General features: G+C 36.2%; 1 protein-coding gene across 4 annotated transcripts; it reads right to left on the bottom strand.

Annotated features, from left to right (window-relative positions):
* Positions 1 to 235: 235 nt before the first annotated feature.
* On the bottom strand, positions 236 to 17,965 carry SETD7 (SET domain containing 7, histone lysine methyltransferase). Of its 4 annotated transcripts, XM_058192636.1 has the most exons (10): positions 17,544 to 17,965; positions 15,294 to 17,412; positions 12,423 to 12,454; positions 11,269 to 11,398; positions 9,453 to 9,654; positions 6,978 to 7,167; positions 5,539 to 5,620; positions 4,023 to 4,140; positions 2,713 to 2,870; positions 236 to 1,745 (listed from the first exon to the last, which is right to left on the bottom strand). In XM_058192636.1, exons 4-10 carry the CDS (start codon positions 11,376 to 11,378, stop codon positions 1,565 to 1,567), a joined length of 1,041 nt encoding a protein of 346 aa, XP_058048619.1. In that variant the 5' UTR covers positions 11,379 to 11,398; positions 12,423 to 12,454; positions 15,294 to 17,412; positions 17,544 to 17,965; the 3' UTR covers positions 236 to 1,564. The 4 variants fall into 4 exon arrangements, with proteins under 4 accessions (XP_058048619.1, XP_058048618.1, XP_058048620.1 ...); XM_058192635.1 differs by lacking the exon at positions 12,423 to 12,454; XM_058192637.1 differs by lacking the exon at positions 15,294 to 17,412 and having other exon boundaries at positions 17,544 to 17,558.
* Positions 17,966 to 25,294: the final 7,329 nt, after the last annotated feature.

Here is a 25,294-nt window from a genome sequence, read left to right as displayed (position 1 = left end):
ACATAAATTACATAAACTATTTTGGCAGTGAAATGGCTCTTTTAAACCTGAAAATTAAAATATGCATGGTATAAAGACTGTAATTAGGGACTACAGTGTTACATATTATAGTGAAATAAGCAAATCAGAATTTCATCAACAGAATCATCAGCCTGTTGATAAGGATCATATTCAGAATCCTTTTTCTACATAAGAAACCAGCAATGCGATCCTCTACATTTGAAGAAAGTCCCACTGAGTTCAGTAGTTATTTATTTTTAAATAAATAAGCACATTGCAAATAGACATTTCTATTTTTATAATACAGAGCAAATATTCTGTAAACATATATTGCACATATTTGAAAATATGTTTAAGAAATGCCAGTAACTGACTATGTCAGACCCCTGAAAGTTTACTTTTTTGTCATGATATTATTAAATGTTAGCTAGGATTAGTAAAATGTGCTTTCATGATTCCTGGAAAACTGTTTGATAATCTCAAGTATAATTCACTTCATAGTAAAAAATGTTGAGTTTTCCATGTAACTCTCTGAATTATTCAGAGGTTTTTTTTAAAAACTCTTGTTTTTTTAAAAAAGGTTTGCAATGTAGGATTTCTCTACTACTTTCCTAGCTGTACAGAAATCTGCCTTTGATGAGTATTGGTAGCTTCCAGGATTTTGTAAGTTACCAATTAAAGGCAAGAAAAAGATAAATTTAGCAAACAAGGAATTTATTGGTATATCCTTGATTCATTTGTTCTATATAAACTGACATTATGCTCTCCAGTGTAAGAAACCAAAAACAAGCAGTAGAAAATGCTCATATGCACAAGTAGAAGTCACTCAAATGAGATTATCATGATTAAAGTTATAGCAGCTCTGGTCTTCCAGGCACATATCTCAGAGCCTTAAAAAACCGACATGTAGCAATAGCACTTAAGACTTATATACCACTTCACAATGCTTTACAGCCCTCTCTAGGTGGTTTATAGAGTCAGCATATTGCCCCCAACAATCTGGGTCCTCATTTTACCGACCATGACACTGTAGTTTAAACTTTTGTGCTAACTTTAAGAAGAAGATAATGTAAAGAGAGGTCTCTTGTGCACCAAAACAGAAAACACCCTAAAGCAGTATTCTGAAATTATACTGCTTTTTTAGAATACTAAACTTAGCACAATTCTATTATCATCACAATATGGCAAATACAAAATGTAGTTGCGCAGAATCAGAGAAACCACAGTAGAGATAAAACCAAGTTTTAAAAACGTCCTCTTTCTATATTTTGACAGCTGCTGATGCAGACTAGTTGCCAAAAAAAAAAAAAAGCCACACTTCCTTGTGTAGCGTATTAAATAATTCATTTTGCACTATTAGCTAAAATGTAAAGATTATTTTTAAGGGAGTGGCTAAAACTCATTAGTCTGCAAGGAGCAAAAACAAAAAAAAAAGGCTCCAACTCTTTCTAATGTAAGGAAAAGTATTGAAGAATCACAGCATGATCAACCACTGGCTGTTCCGATTCCAGCATCAAAGATGGTGCATAGATTCAATGTACTGAACTGGGAAACTGCTTGCATTTCATTTTTTCAGGGAAGCTTGGAAGGCTCTTAGTTCTGCCAGATACCATTCTGGTGCTTCTGGCCCGTCTTGTCCAGTGGAACTGTGATCATAGCCATAAGCCACCGTTAGTTCTTCATCCTTCTCCACTGCTTGAATTGTCCGAATACATTTAATCAGTCCAAAGCGAGGGTGAACATATCTAGAAAATAAATATTCAGAAAAACAATATGAAAAATGTGAGCTATTAACAATAATCACTACAGTATTGCATTTACTTTATATTCTTACCCACAAGAAATGGTACTAAACCTTATTGTGGGGAATAACAGGAGGAAGGCGTGTTGCAGAGGTGGTATTCAGCAGGTTCTGACCAGTTCTGAAGAACCAGTAGCAGAAATTTTGAGTAGTTCGGAGAATCTGTAAATACCACCTCTGACTGGCCCACCCCCAACTATTCTCTGCCTCCCAAGTTCCAGCTGATCAGGAGGAAATGGGGATTTTTTTCCCTGGAGTGGAGAGGGAATGGAGATTTTACGGTATCCTTCCCCTGCCACCTACCAAGCCATGCCCACAGAACCCGTAGTAAAGAATTTTGACTCCCACCACTAGCGTGTTGGATATGTTCGCCACTTTGAGCTATTTGTAAAAATAATAAAGATGGGATACAAATAAATACATAAACAAATACAATAAAATAAGGACTTACTTTAGCATAGATTTTGGGGTTTTATTTAAAAGAAAATTTCTATGGCTAACTACAACTTAGTTTTAAAAGTCTACCCCATTCCAATGGAAACTTTGATTCAAGCACTGCAAAAGTAGCAAATTCCCCTAGATATACGTAACTCAGTTAACTTGGTGTATCATGCTATATAACAACACATTTGCAATGCTTTTGTTTTTTTCAGGTATCAATCATATAATACGTAAAACTAATTAAGTTACACATAGTGGGCCAGGATTAATGCTTGTGTTCCATTTAAAGGGGTCTGTTCTATCAAGCTGGCACTTTTTTCCAGAAATGTTTTCCTTAGTTCCATTTTTAAGTAAGGCAATCTGTCATGTGTATGATATAGTGTTTATCTTTACACACACACTCACAAAATCAGGGCATCATTGTGTATAATCATGATAACTCAAGACACGAGCAGAAGTTAAATACTTACGAGTCATAAACAGAATTTGGGGTGAATGAGTGGTTTGCCTTGTGCCCCAAAGAGGCACAGTATTTGGTTACATGGCTGTAAGGTTCTGGTACATCTATGACAGTTTCATCATCAAGGGATATCGTATTTCCATTCAAAGACCAGTCCCTACTGTCCACCTGGCATTGAAAACAATACTGTTATGACAAATATTTATTTTTATCAAGTCAAAACTCACATGCATCTTTCTGAGTTTGAAAGAACCAGATATATAAACTGTTTGGCAAATCTGCCGCATAAGGTCAGAGCTTAGAGGTGGAAAAAAGGGTATTCCACTCCAATATAACTATTCATGAAAATTTTTGTACCTGCAATCTTGCGTACATATTTTTCACATTTCTCCTTTTCATTAATTTTACACAAAAGCAGACTTTTTGCGTGTGTGTATGTGTGGGTGTGTGGATGTGCCCTCAACTCAGTGCTGACTCAATCTTTCTCTCTCTTTCTCTCTCAAAAAGCAGACTAGTGTAAATTTTTTGTTACTAGAAAACATTCAAATTTATTCTTAGTATTTAACAAAATCATATCATGAAAAGGAGGAGGAGATGGCATTTATTATTGCCAAGAATAAAGGCTGTACAGGTAGTCCTCGACTTACAACAGTTCATTTAGTGCCTGTTACAACAGCACTGAAAAAAGTGACCTACGACCATTTTTCAGACTTATGGGCATTGCAGCATCCCCATGGTTACATGATTTATGTTCGGCTGCTTGACAACTGACTCACATTTATGACGCCTGCAGTGTTATGGGGTAATGTGGTCATCTTTTGCAACCTTCTGACAAGCAAAGTCAATGGGGAAACCAGATTCACTTAACTATGTTGCTAATTTAACAACTGCATTGATTCAATTGAAATGTGACAAGAAAATTTGTAAAATGGGGCAAAACTCACTTTACAAATTTCTTACTTAGCAACATAAATTATGGGGTCAATTGTGGTCATAAGTCAAGGACTACCTATACAGCTACTAGGAGATCTTTATATCGGGATCCTCAACCCCCGGTCATGCCAGAAAGGTGCAGGCAGCATATGAAACCATGCCCCTTCCAGTCCACAGAAAAATGTCTCTCCATGGAACTGGTCCCTGGTGCTTTATACATCTGAAATAACAGATGTGAATTAGCACAAAAGTTAGTAGTACAAATGGCATAAACATACACCCCATCTTTCTATTTAATGAAATGTTACCATGAAAGTACTATCGAAATATTAATAAGCAACATGGAAGTTATTACAGAAGCAATGAAAATGTTTCTTTGTACTTTACCTCTTGATGTGTAATTCGTATACCATTGTAAAAAGATAAAACTGTGCCAGCTTCAGCAGCTATTTTAGTAAATAAACCTTCTCCAGCATTGGAAATAAGAGATGCATCTACAAAGACCCTAAATTAAAACAATGAATAAAAATAGTATCTGATCTACAACTTCATGCATGTGCAGTAAGGTTTCTAGGACAGATCTTATTAGAGCATACATGAGAATCTAGAAGTGAAGCTCATATTGCTAAGTGTTAATTTTGGAAATATATCAAAAGAAACAAATAGTTTAAAGAACTTTTAAGGGAATAAACTAGTCGTTCATATCAATTACATGTTTTTTTAAAAAAATTAAATTACATATTTTCCTTAGTTCTGGATATCTGTGGAGAATTATAAATGAATCCCAATATACAATTTATTTCAAAAAGGCTTTTTAGGTTATTCACAATTACAATCCTTTGAAGTCAGCTTTGGAATTAATCCTGTTTAATACACAACACATATTTCTGAGTATAACCATATGAAATTATGCTGTAAAGCAGGGGTGTCAAGCTCGATTTCATTGAGGGCCACATCAGGGTTGTGTTTGACCTTAGGGGGCCAGGGTGAACGTGGCCAGGATGGGCATGGCCAGCTCGATGTCACTCGTGTCGGGGGCACCTGTGGTGGTCCAGCACTCTGCCAGTGAAAACGGGCTTCCAAGCTCTGGTTTTGGCCACAACAGCCTCCTGCAACCCTCTGCCAGCAAAAATGGAGTTTGCAAGGTCCATGCATAGCCCTCCTGAGCTCTATTTTTTCTGGCAGATGCACCACGGACTAGTCCTTCACTGTTTCCAGGGTGCCACCGCAGGCCAGATCTGGCCCCTGGGCCTTGCGTTTGACACTCCTGCTGTAAGGGAATGCTGTGGAGGGTAATCAAAAAAAAACAAAAAAACAAGATGACAGCTATGTGTGTATGATCAAAGTTCCATCTATTTTAATATGTGTTGCATACATATAAAAAGCAACAGGGCTTTGATTGTGTATTCATGACTGCTATCCTGATTTTATCTCACCTGACACTATGCATGTGTATGTGCCTATACACACACACACACACACACACACACACACACACGGAATATACTCAAATAGATAAATACTCAGTAGACAGACTGGAGCCAAAACCAGCTCATGGAAAAACAGACTAGACCAGAGATTCCCAGAGTTTCTCAGTTCACAACATCCTGAGTATCTTGGTAATTTTTTCTTGGTGCTCCTATGCAAAACTGTGAACTATTTCAAGCTAGGAGTTTATTATCCCACAGCACCATTGTGAATTCACTGGGGTAGCCTTGTGTAGCTCAATCACAGTTTGGGGAAAAAAAACATGACTAGATTGATGTCAAATGTAACAATCTATGTTCTCATAAAGGATTAATATTTGGGAGTGGAAAGAAAGTAAATGGATAGTATACTCATGTGTGTAATATTATTTGCAAATATTTGCATGGAAAGACAAAACTTCAATAAAATATTCTACCTCTCTGATTCATAAGGGTCAGGAAGAAGTGGACTCGTAGAAATGCAGGATGAAGTAGATTTATCAAAACTGTAAACTGGGCCTATAATAAATCAGTACAGAAAATAATGTATAGGATAAAAATGTACCGTGTATGCTACACAAATTTAATATTTTTAATACCACTAAAATACCACTATTTTAGGATCAATTTAATATAGAATTTTGCATATACATTTTTGATGGTCTTTCCAACTGTAAGTAATTCTTTCAGAGTTTAGCTTCATCCAAAAATAATGCTTCTTGGCTAATTGTAAATCAGTTCTGAATTAGATCTATTTGCATACACTAGGTATACAAATGGATCACTTTTTAAGTGTTCTTTAGTCTTAAACAGTATTTTTGCATACCTCTTAAAAACTTAAAAATTACACATCAAACAAACGGCTAAAAACATTAGGTGTCTAAAATCTATTAGTAAATATTTTCCTTGGTAACCAAATTCTAAAAATGGATCTGTTCCTGAATGCCATCAATTTATAGAGTTGCAATGTATCCTGCTGTCAAAGCATAAATTATAATTCAAATTTTGTTCCAAAGGAGTTAACAGCAGCCACCAAATCACATCTAAGTCTTTTTTTAAAAAAAATACATTTCTTCATTTTATTTATCAAATGTATATGCTACCATCTCACTATTTTAGCCTTATATAACTGCTCCTTGAAAGAACACCAAATAGCTTTAGATAATGTATAAACTGACAAACAAACCCCATGATAATAGCAATATTCACCTGCCCCGAAAAGCACAAGATTTTTCTCTTTTTTTCATCATTTTCTCTTCCTTCCAGCTACTATGCCCTAGATACACAGAACTGGAGGCAAAGGAGTTTATAATCTGGGATTCAAAAGCATTACTCTCAGAAAGGATTCAAGAAATGGCTCCTAGACAGGAAGCTGACACTGTGCTTGGAAGACCTCAGAAAATATACAATGTTTAGAAGAATAACCGGAAGTCAAAAAGTGTTGACAAATACAGCTGTATTTCTTGATCTGAAATGACAGTATAGATTACAATATTTATATTTATTTTGTCTGCTGTCCAGGTAAAATTAAATTTCTCAGCCTGACTGAAAAAGAAACACTGAGGAACAGTAATTATATATGGTTCTGAGAATCTCTTCTTTCCTTTGTATATCCAGCTGTTGAAAATGGGGATCTACATTCAAAATATAAAAAGCCAACCTAATTATTAATATCAGATATAGGTTCACATAGCTACATTACTTGGTAAAAGACATAGAATTAGCTATTGGAAGAATTTGGCCCTAAAGGCAATATATGTATGTATGTATGTATTAATGTATATTGTAAATACAATACTTTTATAAAGTGGTCAAATCTTTAAGAGGACTGTGATGTTCACATATTATGAGATACAATACATGAGTGACAACTTACTGCCTGGTATAACATCAAATTGTAGTTTTTCTTCCTCTGCCAGTATAACATTTGCCAATCTTGCTTCTATCATTTCACCATCTATGAAGTGCCCATAATATGCCATCTTCCCATCAGGGTATACATAGGCTAGCTTTTCTCCAGTCATCTCTCCTTCTTCATTAACTTCTCCAACCAGATACCCACCATCCTGAAAAAGAAGCAATAAAACTGTTTCCAAAAATTAAGGGGAAATATTGCATGCTGCTTTTAAATTTAACGAAGATTACTATTAACCAAAATCTTAGTCTCAATATTGAGATGAGGGGGTTCTCAAGCTTTTTCAACCCAAAATTAAAAAGTTAAATCAAATTTCCAGTACCCTGATCAAAAGGCAAAACTCTGGGGTTAGACAACTGGCTTTGAGTAATTTTTTTAAAAAGTGTCCTTAATCTCTCACAGAACCTTAGAGTTTCAGGGAAGAAAGTGTGAAAAACTCTCATCTAGATAATAAAAGTGCCAGCTAGAACTTTATTCTTTCATTTCCTGTTTTTTCATTTACTCTGGCTTTTGTACCGCTCCACTCACCATTTCAGTCCTATTAATGTAAAATGCTGGGTCTGTAAAGATGAAGGCAGGATATACATTTAAAATTTAAAAAGTAGAACCTAAGGAAAAAGAAAGCCATCTCACAAGGGATTCTCAAACTGTCTAGCTCTAATTGAAAATTATTTGAGTGAGAGGTTCCATTTACAAAATAAATTACATGCATAAAATATAAAAAAATAACCAGTTTTACTCTGTTCTGCTTCCAAACCTTAACAGATTCTAACAGAGCTAAGACACCACTGAGTTTGGAAAATATGAAGTATCCAAACTTCAGGGTGATTATGCCCGAAAGGATGGGTTAGGCTACAAAGGACTACATTTTTGTTCTCATTGGATTTCATATGTTGTCAATTAGAACAGATCATGACTAGCTTTTATTGGCATTTTTTTCCTCATTTGAATGCAATGTAATTCAGCTCTTCTCCTTTCAGTTTTTCCTCTATGTTTCTCTATTTTCAACTTTTCTCTAAATCTTAACCAACGGAACAATTCTGCTGGTGGGTTTATTAGGTTACCAAAAGAGTTCTGATAGCTCATAATTTTAAATTGTTTAAATAAAACATTTAAAAATAGTTCTGTCAACTTTCAGATGACAGAAAGTTCTTTCCATAGGCAGAAATGTTATGTGCTTCATCCTGTGCTTCTCAGCTAGCATAACTTGCTAAACTTTCATTCAGCTTTTTCCAAGTTGGCAGTCTCCAAATATCATGCAACTGCTACTCCTGTGTTGACAAATAAATCTAGAAATTGTAGTCCCAGTAGCCGTAAAGGGTGTCATAGTGAAGAATATTGCATATAAAGTATTTTAGCAATATGGGTTTTTTGCTAGCTATGGCTGCAAAGCAAGACACTTTCTTGTCTTATTTTCCTAGGGACAATTCAGAACTGAATGCAAAGGGCTATTATTCAGTCTTCTTCCATAGCTTAACACTGCCTTCAAACCTATTTTGGGGGAAGACAGGAAAAATGTATAGGGATCCAATACCATGCTTTGTTCTTCGAGTTACATAATTGAGAACATTTTGTTACCAATGGAGGGATGTATACAGGAAGGACAGAATCTCTACAGAACCATTTTGGGCAAGGCAAAGTATCACTAGCTTGAGCATCCTGAATAGAGCCATTCATTCATTTATGAAAACAACAGCAATTCTGCTGTAGTTATTCTATATCGAAATTAGTTAAGATTATCTCAAAAGTATTTATTACAACATCTGTAGAGATTATCAGTCATCCAGCTTGTCCCAACATTGTTTTTTTCAAGAGGCAACTGGACTTTCTGGACTTTTTCTGCTTATTACAATCTTTATCCAAGCCACACAAGATATTCATGCATTTGTTCACATGCAAAAAATTTACACATGACAGAAAGTTTATGTCGTGTTACTTGCAACATAACCCTGGAGTCACTCTATAAAGCTGCTAAAGTGGAATTTTTCTGCATTTAAATTTGGTATTGTTATGAACAACTATATTCAACTATGTTCATTTATTTTTCTTATTCTTTTATTTTTTTTTCATTTTAGTTATATACTTGTAGTGTACATGTGTATTTGCATAATTTATATTTTGCATATTATTCTTGTTGTAAACTTCCATTAGTCACTCCAGATTTGGCAATACACAACTATAATAAAATAAAATGCACACAAACTGTAACATCCTATCCCCATTTAGCTGTGAAGAAGTGAACAAAAGATGAAAACAGCATTGTATTGCTGGGTAACAATTTCTGCCACTTTTGTAATGTTTTTTACATCACATTACATACAAAAGAGATGAAGCCTGCATTGTATTGATGTGAAACTCTCCCTTGACCTTTGCAGATTCCTCACTATAACTGTTATTGTTATATGGTGAAATACATGAGAAAATAAGCCAACTTACTGAATAGTAAATCCAACAAAATCCATGCCGAATATTATCTTTGTATTGCCCTTTGAAGACCAATCGTCCATCAGCATCATATTCCTGAGCTGGCCCATTCAATTCACCATCAATGTAAGTGCCATGAAGTACGCCTCCATCCTCATAGGTGTATGTTCCCTGGCCTTGCAAACCATCATCAACATAAAAGCCTTCTAGAGTGCTAGCAAAGAAAAAAGAATAGTGTAGAAACAACTGTTATTTTATCTCGTTTACAGTGAAAAAAATAGAGACCCTTCCTAATTTGTTTACATAAAGATAAATGATTTCAAATAGATGTTCTTAATACCTGCTTATTTGCTTTTTGTACTTGAGATGGGCAAAAAAGAGAGTGATCTCAAGAAAGATGAACTACTTAATGCTTGCACCTTCGTTCTGGAATATTACTCTTCTAGAGTTTTCTCCTTTCTTCTTTGGCTTCCTCTCAATATAATTTGAAGACCTGTCCTACCAGACTGTTCATATCCAAGGTTTTATTATTATCAATTTGTTTCTGGTTTTTTATGATGTAAATCGCAGCTTTAGTTTATTTAAAGAAGCTTTTTAATAATCTGCTTTGTTTTTTTGATAAATTTCAGGTCAGGGATGCTTTGCAAGTTGGCAATAAACTTTATATAGCGAAAACTGATACTTTATAATATTTCCTATACATTCTAACCTTATGATATATTACTGTTCTTTTCCATTTAAAGGAATTGGGAAATTATTGCAAAGTTGTGGCAAGGGGGAAAGTGACTGAGTCCTAATTCCATTTTTGGACATTTTAGCACTTTGAGTCAATGAGCTTAAAGAGACAATGATATTTGAGGCTTCAAATCATATACACACTATAAAGGCACTGAGATGACTTCACAGAAAAGAACATAAACCAAAGAACTTAGAGAAAACCAAGAACATACCTACTATTTATAACTTATATTTTCTAAGAATTTAATAATTATTTTTGTTCCATATAATATAGAATAGAAGTCAAAGAATGCAGGGCCAATCCTAAATTCTAGAGCACAAGTAATTTGTTACTTTGCTTTATCAATGATTATTCCAACATTATTAAATTATTATCCTACCATTTTTTAAAAAATATTTTTTAAAATAAATAAATAACAGTATAAAGCCAATGGAGTTTGTAACGTCATTTTACTCGATTTTGTTTTTTAAGTAAAACCAGCAAATAGCCAGGCAAATAGCCAGGCTTTATATACAGGTAGTTCTTGACTCTGGACCAGAATTTGTATTGTTAAACAAAGCGGTTGTTAAGTGAGTTTTTCCCAATTTTATCACCTTTTTTTTAACGTTAAGTGAATCACATAATCTTTAAGCAAATTTAGCTTTTCTCATTGACTTTGCTCATTGGAAGCTCATTGGGTAAATATTGCAAATGGCAATCATGTGTCCCTGGGATGCTGCAACCCTTGTAAATATATGCCAATTGCCAATCAGTGTCAATCATGTGATCATCCAGATTTTGCAACAGTTGTAAGTGTAACTACCCACTGTACTTTGTACAGGTTTTTCAGTGTCGATGTAACATCGAACAGTCAATGGTGGTAAGTCAAGGACTATCTATAACATACTAAGTCATACTCTTATTTATTTCATAGATCAACATGCTTTATGTTTCCAAAGAGTATGATTTATAAATCAGGGCTACTAATTTAGTATGTTATGCCTACTCACTAATTCTGGTACAACATATAATATATCTGTGTCTAAGACACCATGGCTAAATATGTATTCCAAATCCAGAGAAAGAACTCATAGACACTGTGATGTCTACCTTCCATCAAAGAAGAAGAATTTTCCATGACCATTCTTTTCTCCATGCACAAAGTTCCCTTCAAATCTGTCTGTGGAAGAATATGTGACTATACAAAATCCATGGGGCATACCATCATCATCAAGTGTTCCTAAAAAAATAACAATAAAAAACTATTTTGAAAACCAGTGGGACTCACACAAGCAATCTGTTCTTACAAGAAACAGCATTGGATGCTGATTTTATCCAGCTCAAATTCCTCTAGCACATTGCCCTTGTACCACTTGAATATTTATAAATTTAGTACAAACGTAGCATTTATCCACTTAAACTATTATTTAAGACACTGATAAATACATTTCTCTCCTCTTTCAGAGCCTTATAGGTTTTGAATGGAGAATGAAAGAACAGCATAAGGGCCAAATGACCAGCATTCTGCAAAACCGGTATATTATGGGAGATATTACATTTTACTAAGGAAATCTATGCACGTAGAGATGTAAGAATGAATAAACTGTACAAAAATACTGTAGCTGTCAGACGAGTGCTACTGACCCAGTTCATTGATGTAAAATGACCTTTATGTCAAGCAAATAAAATAACTCAGACACATCCCCAATAAGTCATGGGTGATATATTTTCAAACTTTGTTATTTTATATCTGCATGTTCCCAAAGAGTGCATTCCATGGACAAACCTCAGTTTTGATATATGAAGCAGACAAGTGAAAACATTTTGAAGCATGACTCAGTAAGATAAATAAATATGACCAAATCAGGTGAGTCAACACTACTCATAGTTTATTCCATTATATCCCAAATTTATACAGGGTATCATTTTGACAGCAGGAATGTTGCAGCAAATTTAATGTATACTGTACCAAATTTGCATGGAGTCATAGGTTTTATTTTACTCCATTCTCTACAGATTTAGACATACAGACTCAGTTCAAACAGTTGGACATTTTTAGATATAGAAGATATGTTTTGATTCAAATGTATCTTTTATTGTATCTTGTTATGCATTTGCAACAATTCTTAGGTTATATTGTTTCCAGCATTTTATTTCTTGACATTATAATATTTAGTCTATTGAAATATTTGTTCTCATAGTTTTGACTCAGATCAAACAAACTGGTTTTTTTAAAAATGCATATTGCAGATACTGCCACTTACCTGGTTATCTGCAAGAATGAAAACTGCATCAGCTGCCCAAGAAAACATAGATTTTATTACTGTCAATTTTCAGACAAAGCTGACTTGTAATTGTATCAGACTGCATTGCTAACTATAGTTGATATTTGTTCCACAGCATCTCTATAGAAGTTGACAATGAACTATTGATTTACAGTTTTACTTCCTTGGAATCAACATGTGAACTGAGAAACACATTCAAAGGATGATCACATTTTGCTAAACTTTCGAGAGAGATGTAGAAACACTGGTAAAATTTGGATTGATTAGATTAGAACAAAGGAGGCTAGAGACACTGGAAAAGTTCTTTCCGTGGGAATAAATGTAGAGATTGTACAAATGAAATAAGTAGCACAGAAATAAAGGTGAACAAAACAATCAGGGATCTTTATTATCTCACTTCTTCTAATAACAATACTAAGAGTCAAAATGTAGACAGTCCCATTACAGCATATACTTGAGTAACAGAGTTCTATGTTTGTAGCACTATGAAAACTGGTGAATGGGATTTTCAAATATATCATTTTCTGTGTAACATTTTTATCTGGGACAAAGTGACCCTGAGACAAGCAAGAAATCTCCAGCATCCAAGAACTCCTATTCCAGGGAAAATGTGTTAAAATTCACAGATGTGGATTTTATAATTTGTTTTTGTTGTTTAAGTACAAGAATTTCATGTAAACACCAACTAATAAAAAATAAGATGACCACCCTTCTTCTACTTATCAGCATCTTTAAAGGGCTATTTAAAATGGAAGATTTTAAGAAGCCTCCTAAATGCCAGGAATAAGATTGCTAAATGTGCTTTCAGGCTCACCATATTCCCCAAAATTAGAGCCACTACTTAAACCTATCTTCAGGCCCATGCCTACCTCACCTTACCTGGGTGCAGGATCTTAAACAGGCTACTGTTAATTTTCAGCCAGGATGGGCAAAATAAATTCGGACAATGTAGTTGCTAAAGTAACCCAGCACTTTGTTCTGTAGAGTTTTATAGCCAAATAGTCAGCATTTTGAATAGGGCCGAAATGACTCCTACCAAACAGGGTATAAACCATAAAATAACTTTTATTTTGCAATACTGGGATCTATTCACAGCAGCCTGGGTTCCTGCTCTCTGTATCAGCAGTACTTCTACATTATCCTTAAAGTAGAATATATTGCATTAGTCCACTGTAATAAGATCATGAATCATTATTGTGCCTGAGTCCAGGTAAGGTTATAATTGGCACATTAGCTGTGGGAAAATACATTCTAGTCCAGCTGGACTCAGAGCCACAGCTGGAACTAAGGTTTCAGGAAGGCAGAAGATTTTTATGTATGAATAATAATTTTACTAGGGTTTAATCAGAACTCTTTCTTCACAAGAAGTTCCTAACATCTATTTACAGCATCCTTGATGTGGTCTAAAGTGGTGAGGTACAGCTCAGTATTGTTAGCATATCAATAATACTTAACCTCAAACCAATTGATAATCTTTCCCACAGTTTTATAATTTGGGAAAAAAGACTAGCATTGTGGTAATCAGCACTGGAACTACTATGGGCTTAACCCTCTTCCTCTATTAGTACTGACTTCATTCAGGTGTGATTCATACCAACAACCTTATCTAAAAGGGATGGATGAAAACTGTCCAGAATTGTTAGGCCAAGAGATGGCCTCTTCAAGAAAGGGTCATTACCACCCAGTGGTGAAATCCTACCGGTTCGTGCAATGCGTGCACGCATCTGGTGTGCACTGTGCATGCGCGTGCACCGTGCGTTTGGCACGCATCATGCATATGCACGGGCAGCGAACCAGTGGCAAACCGGGGAAGTTTTCACCACTGTTACCACCTCTTTCAAAGCCAGATAACCAGATATACACTTCTGGCCACTCAAAGAAGCCAAGTCACACTGGTGATTACAATCATATTCTACAACAAAAATTTGATCATCCAACCAATCTAAAGAAAAAAGTGACCTAAGAGAAGTCAGAATTGCTGCAGGAATTCTTGAAAGAAACCTGAAATTTTATGTTTATGTGAAAATGGATAATTTATATAATCTAACATTATGAACCCGATATTCAATTTTAAAGAAAAAAGAGAAAATTCCCAAATGCTATTTTACCTCTAACAAGACTACTTCTCAAAGAAATAATATGCACTTAGTTGTGTTCATTCTCAAAAAAATGTCTTCCTAGTTATGAAATGGTACAAAAATTTTAAAACCCTCATAGTCACATACTGCTACTGCCTTTATACACCTCATGCTAAGATGATAAACCAATTGCATCAGACCTAAATTCTTAAAACTTTTGCAAAACTACTCTAAGAAGTCTGATTTGGATACTTTGCATTGATTAAATTGTATCTATCTGTTTAACAGTGTAACATGATTAAGGGAGAATAAAAGAAGAAATAAAACAGGTTTTTCTTTGTATGTAAATTTATTTTATCATAAAATTAAATGGAGGAATGCCAATATCTTGTTATCAGGAGCAAGTCTGACATACTGGCCTTTTCAGATGAACAGTCAATTCAACCCCCGATACCTGACATTATTAAAAGAAGATCAGTGTTTTTACTAAATGAAAGTTGCCATCTCAACAAAAGTATTCTACGTGAAATATAATTTATCCGGTTTTCTGAAAATATTTATGATAATCCAAAGAGCCTAAGGATGGACATGTAACAACCTCCTCCTATAAGACATACTTCGTGCACATCAAGTACTTGTGTTGAACATGCCCAGACATCTAACATACCTCGTGTTGCAGCAAGTACGTCTGCAGTTATTAGAATGGTATATCTCTGCTCAGTTGCAGAGTGTAGATAAATATTCTGCACACAGATGTATTCGTTTTTATTACCTGTCATTTTATCCAAAACGGCTGGAAATAGGGTTTGCTCACTATGTTTATTCCTTCATTGTCCTCACTGGAGGATTACAAAAATAAAACATGCTAAAAACAGGCTATAGCCTTAAGAATTCTTTTTTCTTCCATTGAAAGTGTTGATTTAAACAATTCTACAAACTTTAAAAAAACCGTTTGGGCCATATTTATGCTAAGTCATTAACTTTAAAGTTGGCAACTAGCTTTTCTTGATGGGATTAAATGATGCATCAATACTAATAGGTTTATGATTTAGTGACATTTGTACTATATGGATTTGACTGGTGACATTATTCATTAAAACTGCTGAAAACTCAATTATAAGTTAGTATACACTTACTAATTATAGCACATATAATTACTGGTACTTGCCAGTAATAAGCCAGGATGTGTTCATAAATGATTGAATACAGTAATCAGTGATGTGTTATAATGACTTATAGTGAGACTCAAAGCTCAGATCAGGTTTTCAGTTACCCAGTATTAGTAAAATATTTCCTCTAGCTTGCTCTCTTTATCTTCAATTCATGTGCCATTCTGTTACAGATTACAGTACACCTAGATGAGCCCAACTAACTTTAAAGTGTAGCCCCACACTAGAATACTGAACTTAGTTAGTTTTGACTTTTCCTTGTCTTGAAAGAAAAAAATGTTTAGTACTGCCATGGATCTAAGCCAACACATAAAAAATCCAACAACGATGCTCACAAACCCTTAATTTGTATACAACTAGGAATAGAATTCCATATTTAATGAACTTAAAATACATTTCAGATTTTAAATGTAGTCACTATAAACATTAAATCAGCAATTAAACATAATTTATATTAGTTCAAAAGGCAGAACCTTCCATTGACAATAGTTATTGTTTCCAAATTATATGGTGCCAGAATTGCAACGTAGTTATTATTCTGCAGATCAGAATTAACCTGTTTGACACGTGCCAATTCTAAAAATCTTGCTAGAAACTTCCAGGAGCAATAGTAAAAATAATGAATATTTAGATTCAGGTTAAAAACTTTATGTCTCTGTTTAGGAACTTTTCAAGACCAAATCTTCATTTTAACACTCCAAATACTACACATTTTAATATTTTTCATCAGAAATATACACTCACATTAAAAATTACTGGAGAAAGTTTGTGGGGTGTGGACTTCTGGGTTACATCCCCAAGCAATAACAATGCAGGAGATTTAAGCAAATCAATAGATTTGTAATTTTAGGCACATGAATTTTCCAAATTATTGAAGCAATAATAATAATGTAAAATGCTGAAAGTCTCAAATTATGTTAAACTTCTCCCAGACCTCATGGTCCAGGAAAACATTTTTGACAGTACGATTATTTTGAGCCTCCTAAGGACAGTGTAGGGAGAAACTTAAGGCACAAACAATGTTTTTAAAACCGGCCGGAGAGTCTAATACCCAGTGGTGGGATTCAGCCAGTTCGCACCACTTCGGGAGAGCCGGTTGCTAACTTTCTGAGCAGTTTGGTGAACTGGTTGTTGGAAGAAATCATTAGGGCAGAGAACCGGTTGTTAAATTATTTGAATCCCACCAGCTGCTAAGACCCCTTTGGACTCTCAACCGCCCGACCGTGTTAATCTGGAGCGGAAAGTACCAGATTGTAGCGGAACTTTAGGCGAGCAGCTTTCAGGCTTAACTGCGCTTTCAGCGCATAGAACTACATTTCCACCCTCGCCTCCACGCCACGCTTCTGCACGGGGAAAGAACGACAAAAGGTGTGCAGGGACTCTGGAGCACGAGCGTCCCTGCGGACGGAAACAGCGATGCCTTTTGAGTTTACTGAAGAGGAGAAAGTTCTTCTTCACCCCAAGCGACTTTCCCCCAAAGTGCAGTCCGGGCTGTGCCACGCGCCCCACATCAACTTTCGAACACCGACTCCGCAAAAGAATGGAAACTTTCGGTGGGGTTCCCCCCTCCCCCGTTAAAGCGCACCCCAATAGGAGGGGGTAACCCTACTCCCTCCCGGAAAGCTACCAGGCGTAAAGAAAGACCCCACGTTTACTCCCTCAATCCCCAGCGGAGGAGGAGCTCTTCTTCCATTTTCGCCATGTGGAGACGCGGAACGCTGCCTTGGGGGCAGAAAAAAAAACACCTCAGGCTCGACCCCGCCTCGGGCTGCGAACTTCCCCCAGCTCGGCGCCCGCGAGCGACTCGCCTAAACTCCTCCCTCCCTGGCTTAGGCCCAAAGCCACGGAATTACCCTCGACGGTCTCTTCCAGCGTCTCCTCGTCACTATCCATAGCTCAGGCCGCCGAGAGCAAAAGCAGTCCGCTTGCTCGGCCGCAGCGCCTTGCCTTCGGTAGGTGCGCCTCCCGCCTCGCCCAACCCGAAGAGAGCCGGCCGCTTCACGCGCTCTCCCCCTCGGAGCTCGCTTTGCCCGAGGGACACTCGCACGCTTGGCTTCTCCCCGCTTTGTTATAGAGCAGCTGATCCGCTGACATCACCCTGGGATGGGGCTCTTCCCTGACTGACAGCTCCTCGCGCCGGCGCCCTTGTCGGGGGTCTGTTTCGCCGCGAGGACAACTCTGTTCCCTGGTTAAACCTTTGTGCGCGTTGTGACTTCCATGAACCGCGGGGATAAGGACGAATAGTTCGCTCCCAATGCAATAAATAATTGAATCCTATCCTCTCTCTCTGTGTGTGTCTGTCTGTCTTTCTTTGTGTGTGCGCGTGCGTGTTGGGAGCTGGGGAACTGTCACGTTTACCAGTAGATCTGGGCCACACATAAGTATTGCCTCCCCTTTCTAAACCCTCCGCTTCTGTAAGGACCTGTAGCAATGCTGGTGAAGTTTTAATGCAGATTAGTAGGTAGGATGTTTTTAATACTTGTATCAGGTATTCTGGCTATTAATTTGTATATAAATATGCAAATCGTATTCTAAGAACCCTGATGGTAAGCCTTAATAGTCAATTCTAGCAGAGGCATAGAAAAATACAGTCAGGAAATAGTACTGTAAGAGTGCCAACAAATGTATTTCATCTCTACTGATTTCTAAAATCATGCATGCCTACAAACAGAATGAAATCTGAACAGTCCTGCCACATTTATTTTGTGGAGTAGAAGGCTCGTTCATTCAAACTGATTGCCCATAATTCATTTAATTGTCCATTGGTCTTGACTCACATAACAAGTGGAACTATAAATTAAGCACACTGGGCAAATTTACATATGATAGTAGCAGTGGTGAAATTTGAATTTTTTTACTACTGGTTCTATGGGTGTGGCTTGGTGGGCATGGCAGGGGAAGGATACTGCAAAATCTTCATTCCCACCCCACTCCAGGGGAAGGATACTGCAAAATCTCCATTCCCACCCCACCCCATCCTGGGGCCAGCCAGAGATGGTATTTGTCGGTTCTCCGAATTACTCGGAATTTCTGCTACCTATTTTCCAGAATCTATCAAAACCTACTGAATTTCACCCCTGGATACTAGCCTAAATTCTTTTGGCTAGTAAGCAGTACAGAGTTTTGTGGAAACCAAATATGGCTTCCTTGATTTGTCTAAGATGTGTAAATCCAGTATGCTATGGCTTAATATGCTGTGATCAAACAAGGTATGAATTGTTATCATAAAGTTTAATATCCATTAACACAATAACTGAAAAACGGTGCTAAAAATCTTAGACTGAATCTGCTCCACAGGGACAAAACAGAGAAAGATCCTAGTTGATCTCTATCACCAGTTGAATCAATTAAGTGACCAAATAAGTTAAGAACTGCAAGTACAATAAAACCTCAATGTGACTCTGATTTAGCAGTGACTGTCCACTTTTCTTCTGGACAGAAGTACTCCAAAGGAAGAAGTTACATGTAAAAGTTAAGATAGTTAATTATATAGTGTATAAATTACATCATTTTAGTATTATGGAAACCTTTCTGGAAGCCTTAAATTTGAACTTACTCAAAAGAGAGATTTGATAATATTTATTCTCTCTTTCTTTTGAGTTCTACAGGCAATTCTTGGTGCTTTTATGCAAGAATTTATATTAAAGTACAGAAACATCAGCCTGACAACAAAGGTACGCTTTGTTATGACTATGGTTTTCCCAGTTGCAACATATGATAAGTGCACCATCAGAAAGACTGAATAAATTAAAATGATGTTTTTGATTAATAGTGCTGGGGGAAAAAATCTAAAGACAGATTGAACTACAAGAATAGCAAACAATTCAATATTTGACAAACCAGACTACTCATTGACTAATTTTTGACACATAATGTAAAGGCAAAAATAATAGGAAAAGATCCTTGGAAATAGCAAAGACAGGTGACAGAAGTCAAGATTGGATCTGGTTTTTTCAGGAGACAGATCAATCAATTATCCTGAAGATTTTCCCAAAGCTTGATGCTTTTCTTGTTCTAGTTTATTATCTACATGAGGTTGCTAAATGCATTAGGGGATTCTGCCAGCATCAGCCCTTTAAGGTAGGTAAGGTTAAGAAACAGGAACAGCAGAGATGCTATTTGTTGTTGCAGGGTAGAATAACAGAATCTTGAAAACCTGTAATTTCTGTATGCCCCATTGTCTAGCAAACAATCAAGGTGGTGTTATCCAATCTTCTTTCTCACACTTTCCTCTTTCTGAAACCTAGTAATCTTTTCTAAAAGTACACACACACAGTTCAGTCATTCCTTCACCATTCCCAAGGCCAAGGGAACATATTTTCTCAGTCAGCATATCATCATCAACATGCCAATTATACAGTATATCCCCAGTCTGACTGATCAATTGATCCTGTCAAGGCTTTTCTGGTGATTGGAACTAGTTAGGGTTCAGATGGTAAGAATGGTGGAAAGGCCCTCTGTTTCCAGGGGTTTTCAAACTTTCTTCTTGAAGGGGTTGCAAAATTCATACTTTACTTAACACTAACAAGGGCATCTGGTAATTGATAAGTATTATTCATCCATTTACTGACTCATTTATCAAATGTTCCTGGAAAGATAAGATGTAATGGCTGTTTATGAAAATTATGTCATTTCTAGAAGAGTAACCCTAACCTTTGGTTGAAGAACTAAGAAACCTACAATATTATACTGATACATGTTTTGATCTGCTGCTTCTTGAAGGCGGCTTCAATTACTTGAAAATTTTCTTGGTTGATGCTCTGGACCTAACCGTTGTACTTTAGGTAAAGAAAACAGATCTGCAGGATGCTGTACCTTAACTGGCTGCGAAGTACAGAACATTTCAGGACATACAGTTTACATAATAAACCACAGATGTTAAGCATTTCTTATTTTATATAACTATTAAAAGTATGTAAGTATGTTATATCTCATCATTTTGATGAAAACAATCATTTGGGTCCAATATAGGACATGAGGGGATAGACCATCAATGCCAAGATTATCCAGATCTTATTCTTGTGAACAAAATCCATATAAAAATGAAGCAGGTTACTATGTATGATTAAATGACATGCTAATTCATTAAAAATAAAAATTACTTTTGATCCGTAACCTAGTCAATCACAGTTTTTCATGCCTTTCTTACTATCTGATATAAAGCCATATTTGTGTGACTTGGCTAGGTGAAGCTGTTCATTTCCTTACATTATATAATTGCTTTCTTCTCCTCCTCTTTGTAGACATGCCCCACTACCAATGGACCATCAGTGAATATTAAAGTTGCCATTCTGCAATTTGTAAATTGCAGAATTTCTATGGAGGAATTATTGAGTCTGTCATCTGCACCACTATAACTGTCTAGTTTGGTTCCGCAATCCAACAAGACAGACACAGACTTCAGAGGATAATTAGAACTGCAGAAAAAATGATTGCTACCAACCTGCCTTCCATTGAGGACCTGTATACTGCACAAGTCAAAAAGAGGGCTGTGAAAATATTTATAGACCCCTCACATCCTGGACATAAACTGTTTCAACTCCTACCCTCAAAATGATGCTATAGAGCACTGCACACCAGAACAACTAGACACAAGAACAGTTTCTTCCCCAACACTCTCACTCTTGCTAAACAGGGCCGTAATAGCTCAGGCTGTAAGGAGCCTGTTATTAGAACACAGTAGCCTGCAATTACTGCAGGTTCAAGCCCGGCCCAAGGTTGACTCAGCCTTCCATCCTTTATAAGGTAGGTAAAATGAGGACCCAGATTGTTGGGGGGGCAATAAGTTGACTTTGTAAATGTACAAATAGAATGAGACTATTGCCTTATACACTGTAAGCCGCCCTGAGTCTTCGGAGAAGGGCGGGATATAAATGTAAAAAAACAAAACAACAACAACAAATAATTCCCTCAAAACTGTCAAACTATTTACTGAATCTGCACTACTATTAATCCTCTCATAGTTCCCATCACCCATCTCCTTCCACTTATGACTGTATGACTGTAACTTTGTTGCTTGTATCCTTACGATTTATATTGATATTGTTTCCTGATTGCTTATTTTACCCTATGGCTATCATTAAGTGTTGTACCTTATGATTCTTGATGAACGTATCTTTTCTTTTATGTACACTGAGAGTGTATGCACCAAGACAAATTCCTTGTGTGTCCAATCACACTTGGCCAATAAAAAATTCTATTCTATTCTATTCTATTCTATTCTATTCTATTCTATTCTATTCTATTCTATTCTATTCTATAGCAAAATATTCCTTTCTAAAGCAGAAAGTTGACCATGTTCTAGAAACACCAAAAATTATTTTCAAAGAAAAAGAGATGTGGTGAAGGCAGTAGTGGTTGAAGTGCTGATACTGTCACACACTACCTCATTATTAATATAATTAAATAGCTTTATAATCATAACTATAAATTTCCTTTAAAATGCCACATACAAGTAGTCCTCGACTTACAATAGTTCATTTAGTGACTGTTCAAAGTTAACAACAGCACTGAAAAAAGTGACTTATGAAGGTTTTTCACATGACCATCCCAAGGGTCAGATGATCAAAATTCAGACGTTTGGCAACTGACTCATGACAACTGCAGTGCCCTAAGGTCACATGATCAGATTTTTGCAAACTTCTGACAAGAGAAGTCCATGGGGAAGTCAGATTCACTTAACAACTATGTTACTAAATGGGGCAAAACTCACTTAAAAAATGTCTCATGTAGCAACAGAAAGTTTGGGCTCAGTTGTGGTCGTAAGTCAAGGATTACCTGTATTGCTATGGCCAAATCAAATAAGACAGTATAAACAATGTGTTTAGATTCTGGCTACATCTCTTTGTCTTAACTTAATTTAGTTAACACAGACTTCAGAGGATAATTAGAACTGCAGAAAAAATAATTGCTATCAACTTGCCTTCCATTGAGGACCTGTATACTGCACGAATCAAGAAGAGGGCCGTGAAAATATTTGCAGATCCCTCGCATCCTGGACATAAACTGTTTCAACTCCTACCCTCAAAACAACGCTATAGAGCACTGCACACCAGAACAACTAGACACAAGAACAGTTTTTTCCCGAAGGCCATCACTCTGCTAAACAATTAATTCCCTCAACACTGTCAGACTATTTACTGAATCTGCACTACTATTAATCGTTTCATAGTTCCCATCGCCAATCTCTTTCCACTTATGACTGTATGACTATAACTTGTTGCTGGCAATCCTTATGATTTATATTGATATATTGATCATCAATTGTGTTGTAAATGTTGTACCTTGATGAACGTATCTTTTCTTTTATGTACACTGAGAACATATGCACCAAGACAAATTCCTTGTGTGTCCAATCACACTTGGCCAATAAAATTCTATCCTATCCTATCCTATCCTATCCTATCTGTGATTTGTATTTCAATGGTATATCACGAAGAGCTACTGAATTTCAGCTGCACAGATCAAGACAACCCATAGATAACAGAAAAGAGATACAGAACATGGCATGCTTCCATCAATGCCTTCTGGACCACCACATCCCCTAAAGCCTGGCTGGTCCTTTAAAAACAGGACTCTTTCTGGGTGTAAAGGGCATGAGCCTGTGAGATAGATGTTATTAATGACTGTTGTCCTTGGCTATCACTTTGTATATGAAATTTTACTGTTCTTGATTCTTATTGAATTTTTAATATTGTTAGCTGCCCAGAGTCACTGTTGTAAGATGAACAGTCTTATAAATTGAATGAATGAATGAATGAATGAATGAATGAATGAATGAATGAATGAATGAATGAATGAATGAATGAATGAATGAATATCTGCATGGGGTTAGATTAGAAGACTTCAAAGGTCCCTTCTATTCTGATACTGATTCTTATTTGCAGTCTGGATCTGGTAGCTTTAACACTAAGTTCAAATCTTGTTTCGTATGTAAATTTACAGTTTGTTCAAGAGACCACGATTCAATATTATATGTTGACTCAGTTATACAGTTGGTAACATCAAACTTATTCTACATATCAAATCCACAAAGCATTTGAGATAATTTTCTGTAATAAATCTCTAAGAAAAAGGAAAGTAGCCACTAATACAAATATTAAATCCAACTATGGCACTGCATGTGATTTGTAGCAGTGGTGGGTTCCAAATTTTTTTACTACCGGTTCTGTGGGTGTGGCTTGGTAGGTGTGGCATGGCTTGGTGGGCTTGGTGGGGAAGGATATTGTAAAATCTCTATTCCCACCCCACTCCAGGGAAAGGATACTGTAAAATCTCCATTCCCACCCAGGGATGAAATGTAAAATTTGTTACTACCGGTTCTGTGGACATGGCTTGGTGGGAGGGTAATGTGACTGGGTGGGCATGGCCAAGTTGCCTGACCTCCAGAACCTTTTAAAAGCATTTTTTTACAACCTCTTCGGCTGAAGAGGTTGTAGAAAAAATGCTTTAAAAATTTCTGACGATCCCAACTGAGCTGCGTGATCATCAGAGGCTTTTTTAAAATTATTTTAAAAAGCATTTTTGGGCCAAAGAAAAATATCGGGCAATCCGGTCCGAACTAGGAGCATTTCAGCCCTGTTCCCACCCCACTCAAGGGGAAGGTTACTGCAAAATCCCTATTTCCTCCCGATCAGTTAGGAATTGGGAGTCAGAGAGTAGATGGGGGCAGGGCCAGTCAGAATTTTTACTACCGGTTCTCTGAACTACTCAAAATTTCCGTTATCAGTTCTCCAGAACTAGTCAGAACCTGCTGAAACCCACCTCTGATTTGTAGACCAAATGAAGTGTTTATAAATTCTGAAGTTTTACCCAGACCTCATAATTTTTTAAAAAATAGTTTTGCTGCAGATCCTATGACCTGCCAGTCTCTTAATAAAAATAAAATTAAAAATATAGGTGTGAAAAAACTGAAAATCATCTACTGGATTACAGAGAGAAAAAATAAGTTCTATAAATGTTTGTTAATGACATGGCTATGAACTTCATATGAACACAAAGCCTACACTATACAATTTTTAGATTACAGAATTAGAGGAAATTCAAATTATGATTTATTTATTTATTTATTTATTTATTTATTTATTTATTTATTTATTTATTTATTTATTTATTTATTTTGTCAGACAGTATATATAAGCATAAGCATGAAATAACTATACAATATATAAGCATATATATAAGTATGAGTAGGTAATAACTATATTAATTGGATATAACGAAAGGAAACAATAGGAATGGTAGACATGCTTGTGCTCTTATGCACCCCCCTTACAGACCTTTTAGGAATGGGGTGAGATCAATAGTAGACAGTTTTTGGTTGAAGCTTTGGGGATTTTGGGAAGATACCACAGAGTCAGGTAGTGTATTCCAAACATTAACAACTCTGTTACTGAAGTCATATTTTCTGCAATCAAGATTGGAGCGGTTAACATTAAGCTTAAATCTATTGTTTGCTTGTGTATTGTTCCAATTGAAGCTGAATAGTCTTTGACAGGAAGGACATTGTAATAGATGATTCTATGAGTTAAACTCAGGTCATGTCGAAGGCAGCGTAGTTCTAAATTTTCTAAACCCAGGATTTCAAGTCTGGTGGCATAAGGTA

This window comes from Ahaetulla prasina, chromosome 8 (genome assembly GCF_028640845.1).
Source record: "Ahaetulla prasina isolate Xishuangbanna chromosome 8, ASM2864084v1, whole genome shotgun sequence".
In the NCBI taxonomy this organism is placed as follows: domain Eukaryota; kingdom Metazoa; phylum Chordata; class Lepidosauria; order Squamata; family Colubridae; genus Ahaetulla; species Ahaetulla prasina.
Note: the sequence above shows the minus strand (reverse complement) of the source record. Positions and strands in the feature narration are given on the sequence as shown.

What these genes read in the sequence shown, in the direction of transcription:
- SETD7 (XM_058192634.1), bottom strand. Translation starts at nt 17,583, where the DNA reads ATGGATAGTGACGAGGAGACGCTGGAAGAGACCGTCGAGG. An exon ending in GCTGGAAGAGACCGTCGAGG is followed by an intron (nt 11,399 to 17,543) that starts GTAATTCCGTGG and finishes TTATTTTTTTAG; the next exon opens with GAACACTTGATGATGATGGT. An exon ending in TACGAATTACACATCAAGAG is followed by an intron (nt 2,871 to 4,022) that starts GTAAAGTACAAA and finishes TTTCAATGCCAG; the next exon opens with GTGGACAGTAGGGACTGGTC.